General features: G+C 39.1%; 1 protein-coding gene across 1 annotated transcript in view; it reads right to left on the bottom strand.

Moving 5' to 3' along the window:
- Positions 1-1,926: 1,926 nt before the first annotated feature.
- CTDP1 (CTD phosphatase subunit 1) overlaps positions 1,927-7,432 on the bottom strand; it is a 244,547-nt gene continuing 239,041 nt past the window's right edge. Inside the window, exon 13 of the mRNA XM_075314659.1 lies at positions 1,927-2,906. Coding sequence (XP_075170774.1) covers positions 2,768-2,906 — 139 coding nt within the window. The 3' untranslated portion in view covers positions 1,927-2,767. The remainder of the gene's footprint in view (positions 2,907-7,432) is intronic.

Here is a 7,432-nt window from a genome sequence, read left to right as displayed (position 1 = left end):
AGCTAACCTTATTATCATCACTATTGAAGAATCGGTTTATTTCAGCAGTGCAGCCCCTCCAATGTGTTTTATTCATTTGGATCCAATACTTCCTGGAGGAGTTATTCACCGATCACGTGGCAGTAGCTGTTTCTTCTTCATGCCTACTTATTGTGCATGTCACAGCTCCCCCAGATAAGCCTAACCAAGTACTTGCCCACTTTCCCTCCATAGGTTATCACCCTATTGTGCAATGTTATCTACATACAGATTTCCTCATGAAGCTTGTCCTGGCAGAAAGGAGCAGGAGTCAAAAAATAGAAGTGAAAGACTGCATGGTTAATGTAGCTGTTATTTAGGAGTAGTGAATTTTGTTATTTAATTTAGAACAGACGTTGAAGAAAAACATTGTATTGCCAACTTACTTTATGTGGCTAACATTACACTGATGAGAAAATCATACACCAATTATATGCTCACATTTATATTATCATGTATCTGGTATAGTATATGTTATTCAATTTATGTCCAAGTGGTCAAATCTAAATCCAGAGATGTGGAAGAAAGATGCATGGCAATGTTTATTAAAGGGGTGGACCAAAGGCAAAAGTACATTTTATTTCAATCCCTATCTATTTGATGCTATAATCTAAATTACTTTCTAACATACCTGTATTAAAAATTCTCTACCATACCCCTAAATGTTATTTTTTTTCTAGTTTGTGTCTGATGACAATTCGTTGAGAATTCCAGTGCATCCTGGGATACTCAAACTAAGTGTCCTCAGCAGGCAGAAGCAGTGACCGCAACCTCTGTCCCCTCCTTGATACAAAGCATCATCATCACACTAGTTTCGGGGCTGGTCTGTCAATGCTTTTTACCTCCTTGCGGTGTGCACTGTGTGATTTACACAGTACTCAATCTGTTATCTGCTTAGATCTGTAATGATCAGTGCTGTCCACGCCTGGCATTCAGGAAACTAGTAACATCACCAGCGGGGGCGTCGCTAGTCTCTTGTACACTGGGTATAGACAGTGCTGATAATTACAGATCTGAGCAGATAACAGAGAGAGCGCTGTGTAGCTCGCACAGGGAGGGACACAGAGGGACACACCAGCCCCAGAAACTAGCATCATGATAATGCTTCGATTCAGGGAGAGCACAGAGGTTGCAGTCACTACCACAGACTCTGTCCGCTGATGACATTTCGTTTGAGTATCCCAGCATGCACTGGGATTCTCAAATGAATCGTCATCAGACAGGAACTAGAAAAAAAAATAGAATAGCAGCTAGATCGTGTAGTTAGAGAACAGTAGGGAATTTTCAATACAATTACATTAGAAAGTAGCTTAGATTATAGCATCAAATAGTGATTTAAATGAAATTTCCTTTTGCCTTTGGACCATTCCTTTAAAGACAGAAGACTGATATTATATGGACAACTACTGTGGAGGATATGGGTTGAAATATGCCCTGGAAGATATATGTTTCATTGTGTAGCCTAAAGCATAACTTCAATTTTACAAAATATTTGACCAGATTGGCAGTGGTTCCAGTAACAAGACCCCACCAATCACTAAAACAGAGATACAGAGGTGCTTAGTTGAGTGTTGCTCTCCTTCATGGCTGAGTACAGACTTGAATGTTCTATAAAGCCTGATAAGTCTCAGCTGAGCCCCTCTGCCCCTTTAACAATTGGTGAAGGTCTCAAGACTCCCATAAATCCATAAATCAAACCATCTCAGAAGCCAAATGTTGTGTAAAAGTGCAGTACAAAGTGATAAATTATTTCTCAAAAAGGTTGGCGAGCTTCTCAAATAATATGTGAAATATTTGCTGAGACACAATTAAAGCAATCATCTCACTACACAAACCTCCTGAGTATAGTACTATGTGCCTATGAAGAAATGACTGGTTTGATAGAAAACATAGTGACAAACACCAACATCTACAAAATGATCTGTTTTATTAAATGAAAGAAAATCTGTTTTGAGGGTCAAATATGAAATAGAATATACAAAAACTTTACATTAGTCCTCTCAATATGAATAAAACCCTATTGCAAGTTAAGCTATAGCAATGAATTCCTCTGCCTAAAGAATGTCCAATTTCTTAAATTCCCCTGTCCTCGAAGCACCAGAACAGAGAACCAAGCATAAAAAAAATCTAAACACTGCTTTTCTAGCAATTCCAAACTAATGCACAGAGGAACGTGTAAAAACAGGAGATTTACTCAGTGACATTAGTTAGAGGCAAGTGACAAGTCAACTTTACAATTTTTCATATCACATTTTCTACATCTATACAAATATATATATATATATTGTATATATTTAAAAAAAGTTTTATTTTGATATATAAGGAAAGCACGTTTTTCTTTCCATGTGATGGAACTTCAGCCCCGAGAGGACTACTCCGGCTCTACTTCTCAGACTGCAGTCAGAAAAACAAGACACACATAAAAATGGAAAACAAAAAAAAACAAATCTCTCAAAATCTACAAAGCTTTGACAAAAGCATTATGTCTTTGGCATAGCACAAATTTCCCACTTAATACTTGTTTCCTTTGCCTTAGAGAAGATGAAATAGTTCCTTATGTAAAACACCCTTAAAATTATCTCGAAATGTGTAAAACAAGTTGTGTCCCCAGCAAAATATACAAATATGCTACTGTCAAGAAAAAGAAACTGAAAACAAAAAGACAGACAAACTGAAGTAGCAACACAACAATTTTTTCAGTTATGTGTGCAAGTACACAATTTCCTAAGGTTTTCTGTTGGCAGACATGTCATATGAAGTCGTTGAGCTCTGCTTCAATGGCTGCTGCCATTTCATCTGCCTCCGAACTGCTACCCTCCTCATTACTGGACTCTTCATCAGCATCATCTTCATCCTCCTCATCCGCTTCCAATTTTCTCTTCTGACCTCTATAAAAAAACAAAATAAGATGATTACATAAATTATTGATTATCAAGCCATATGATCGCAAAGCAGGAATCTGGGAATAAAAACAGGCTTATTAGTTTTAAAGGGAACCAATCACCAGGATTTTTGTATATAACCTAAAGCCAGTGCTATACTGGCACTATCAGGCTGATGCTGTACATACCTATAGTGGTCAGCTCGGACATATAGGTCTTGAAATCAAAGAAAGTAAAAGTTTATAACATCAGAAGCTTCTTGAGTGACAGCAGCTGAGGATCAGATAATATCTGGGGGGGATTCATAGCTATCCCCTCCCCCTGTTAGATTGTATAATACTTATGCTAATTCTATGTAACTTTTCTTTTCCAGGACCTGTGGTGAGGTCATACCCATGTGACCAGAAGGGGCGGGGCCTCAGAAAATAGGAAAAGGTTGCTTCCTGATATCAGCTTTGTTGGCTGAGGCCCCGCCCCTTCTGGACACATGGCTATGACCTCACCACAGGTCCTGGAGGAGAAAAGTTACATCGATTGTACAATACTTATTGGAATTCTAACAGGGGGAGGGGATAGGTATAACAACCCCCCCCCCCCCCCCGCTGTCACTGAAGAAGCTGCAGATTTTATAAACTTTACTTTCTTGGATTTCAAAACCTATACATCCGAGCTGACCACTACAGGTATGTAGAGAATCAGCCTGATAGTGCCAGTATAGCACTGGCTTTAGATTATATACGAAAATCCTGGTGATTGGTTCCCTTTAATGTTGGAAAACTATTTTAAACCCCTGAATTATAAGCGCTGATAAATTTCTGAAGAAAAGCAGGTAAACAAGATTTAGAAAACCTGTTTCATACATTGATCTAACAGAACAATATCACTCCATGAAAGTAACATTATTTCATCGAGACAAAAATGAAAGCAAGTATTAACCCCTTCCCGACATTGGATGTACCGGTATGTTCTATTTTGTGGTGCGTTCTTGCAAATGGACAAAGTAGTACGTCCTGGCCATTTTGCAGTCACAGAAGCTGTGCATGCACGATCGCCAAGATCCGAATATCACAGCTAGGGCCAATGCCGGCACGGCCCCTGGATATTTAACTCTCTATGTGCCAGGATCAATAGCGTTCGCAGAATATATAAAGGTTAAGAGAGCGAGTGGTTCACTCTCTCACCCTATCAGGACCTCCGTGACGTGATGATGAGGGCCAATGGTTGCCGTGACAGCAGGAGGTCAAATAATGACCTCCTGATCCATCAGCTATGGTAGCCTGTTAGACCATGCTAATACCTATACTTATACCGTACGATGAACGACATAAAATATAAATTCTTTAACTGCTGTCTCCCAGAGATTACAGTAAGGCCCGGCTAACATTTATCCTCTGCTCTAAGCTGGGCACTTACATCAGGGTTTATGTGTAAATCTCTGACAAAATTCCCAACTGTGATCAATGATCTGGGGGTGTCCTGTCCATATTTTAAGCATTCATAAAAGTGCAGTCGACCACAGTTTTGTGCACTTCTGAAAAGATGGACAGCGCTGTATAGAGGTCAGATTCCAAGGCATCTCTTTCTGCCTCATTACAGTGAATTGAAGGGTCTTCCACGTTACTGGTACCACAAAGGCTCTGAAATAGTGATCTAGCTTTCAGGAAAAAGAAATCTGGCAAAATCTGCACTCTCAAGTCCAAATGGTTCCCTCCATCCCTTCTGAGCCCCACAGTGTGACTAAAACACATTTAGCATTCACATGTTTGTCATTTCTGTAGTGTGATGAGCCCGCTTTATTTACGTCTCCAGAACCATGAGCTAGGCACAACGTATGGCACTACGATGTATTGGGCACAATGTCAGATTTGCAATTTTCACTTAGTTAGTAACATTCATTGTTGCTTGTTTGTGGAAAATATCCATGGATCAAAATACTCACTACACCTGTGCAATAAATTCCCAGAGGGATGTAATTTCCAAAACGAGTGAATTTGAGGGGGAGTCTGCTCTTCTGGCACTTAAGCGCTCTATATATGGAGTTTGCAAACTATTCCAGGAAAAAGGGCTCCAATGGGTTAAATAGAGCTTGCTGTGTGGCTATACAGTACTGTACAGCCACATATGGGCTGTTACATTGTTTCCAGTTTGAAAATGTAAAATTTGTGGCTAAAAACATTTTAGTGGTAAAAATGTAATTATTTATTAGTCACCACTAGTGATGGGCATAAAATTCTGGACTGTAAAATTTGTGATCTGTGATGGATACCTAGTATCAGTGCACCGACATAATAATAAGGACAAAAAAAAATGCTTTAATGCACCAAATTTGCATCTCTTGGCAGAAAAACATACCGAAACTGCGTCAAAATGGTTTTTGCGCATTTTTTTGTCAAGAGATGCAGATTTGGTGCTGAAATTTATACATAACACTTTTTGATTTTTTTTTTAAATTAAAAAAAAAACCAAAAACCCTTTATACCACTATATTAATGCACAATATTCGGGTACCCTTAGACTCATATGAGGATCAGTGTCCCGGAGATATTCGGGATTAATTTTGGTCCCGAACAGGGTTTTTGTTTATCTTTTTTTTTTTTTCTAAATCCGGTTAGACCCGCCAGTCCCAAATATCTGCCCATTCGCCCATCACTAGTCACCACCCAATGATATAAAATTCTGTGACACACCTGATGTCAATATGATCACTGAACCCCTAGATAAATTCATTGAAAGTTGTAGTTTGTAAACTTGGGTCACTTATGTGGGAGTTCTGCTGTTCTTGTACCTCAGGGGCTCTACCAATACGACATGGCACGTGCAAACCATAACAGGAAAATCTGCAAAATAATATGGAAAGCCTTCCCTTCTTAGCTTTCCACTGTGCCAGGAAAGTAGTTCCGAATTACAGTACATGTAGGGTAAAATTTAAGTGGTAAACATGTAATTATTCTTTCTTCACAGCCCAATGGTATACAATTCTGTGAGGCAAATGTACTGTCAACACGCTCACTGCACCCCCTAGATAAACTCATTGAAAGGTGTAGTTTGCAAAATTGGGTCACTTCTCGGGGTGCTGTTCTAGCAGTCCAAGGACTATGCCATTATAGCATGGTGTCCTCAAACCATTCCAACTGTACTGCAATATGGAGCTACTTCCCTTTTAAGCTTTGCACTTTGCCTCAAAAGTTGTTTTCAACCACATATGCGGTATTGGCATACGCAGGAAAAATTGCGTAAAAATTGTACCGTTCATTTTCTCCTATTTCCATTTTTGAAAAATTATAAGCTTGGGGCCGAAGCAACATTTTATTGCAAATGTTATAAAATTCGGTGACTTATCTTAAGAGCTAAAAATGCTCACTACAGCCCTAGATTAATTCATAGAGAAATGTAGTTTTCAAAATGGGTTTATTTGTGGAGGTTTCTACTGTTCTGACATATCATGGGCTTTCAAATATGACATGGCGTCTGCAATCTATTCCAGACAAAAATGTGCTCAAAAATTCAAATAGTGCTCCATCCCTTCTGAGCCCTGCCGTACGCCCAAACAGTAGTGTTTAAAAGGTTATTAAACTTTTTGAATGCAGTTCATAGCAGTTTGAGGGGTGCAGCATTTAAAATCATGTCACTTTTCATTTTGATACAAGATCATGTCACTTTTCAGTATTTTCTGTCACATAGGAACCTCAAAGCCACTTCAAGTGTGATTTGGTCCCAAAAACAAAAAATAGTTGGTATAAATTTTGTTGGAAAAATGAGAAATTGCTGATAAACCTTTAACCCTTCTACCATAGTAACCAAAAAAAAAAAGTTTCAAAAATAATGCTGATGTAGACATGTGGGAAATCTGGTTTAAGGGCATAAAATTAAAAGTTTGAAAATTGATCAATTTTAAAATTTTGGCAAATTTTCGAGATTTTCATAAGTACAACATGTCCTGAAAAAAGAAATCTCAATCATTGAAGCATTCCAGAGTTATTAGAACATAAAGTGTCACTGGTCAGAAATGGAAAAATTGCACTGGTCAGGAAGGTGAAAATAGGCTTGAGGCTGAAGGGCTTAACTGACTTTTAAAGGATAGGCCTTAAACTGCTACATTTCTTAGATATCAGAGAGTGAAACAGGAGGTGCAAAGTCTCATTTGTGTATATAGTGGTATGACACTCCTTATTTAGGATATCAGCATTACAATGGGGCTTAAGGTGGCTTTACACACTGCAACATCGCAAACGACATCGCTGTAACGTCACCAGTTTTGTGACGTAATAGCGACCTCCCCAGCGACATTGCAGTGTGTGAAACACATCAGCGACCTGGCCCCTGCTGTGAAGTTGTGATCGCTACAAATCGTTCAGGACCATTCTTTGGTCCTTTGTTTCCCGCTGTGCAGCAAAGTTTTAGTGTGTAAAGGGGACTTTACAGCGACTTCCCTTTCAAAAAGCTGCTTTACAACGTCCCCAATGACTAGCTAGGTCGTTCAGCAGGTCCGGATCGCTGTTGCGTCGTTGGCCAGGTTTGCCTGTTTGACAGCT

Source organism: Anomaloglossus baeobatrachus, chromosome 6 (genome assembly GCF_048569485.1).
Source record: "Anomaloglossus baeobatrachus isolate aAnoBae1 chromosome 6, aAnoBae1.hap1, whole genome shotgun sequence".
Classification (NCBI taxonomy): domain Eukaryota; kingdom Metazoa; phylum Chordata; class Amphibia; order Anura; family Aromobatidae; genus Anomaloglossus; species Anomaloglossus baeobatrachus.
Note: the sequence above shows the minus strand (reverse complement) of the source record. Positions and strands in the feature narration are given on the sequence as shown.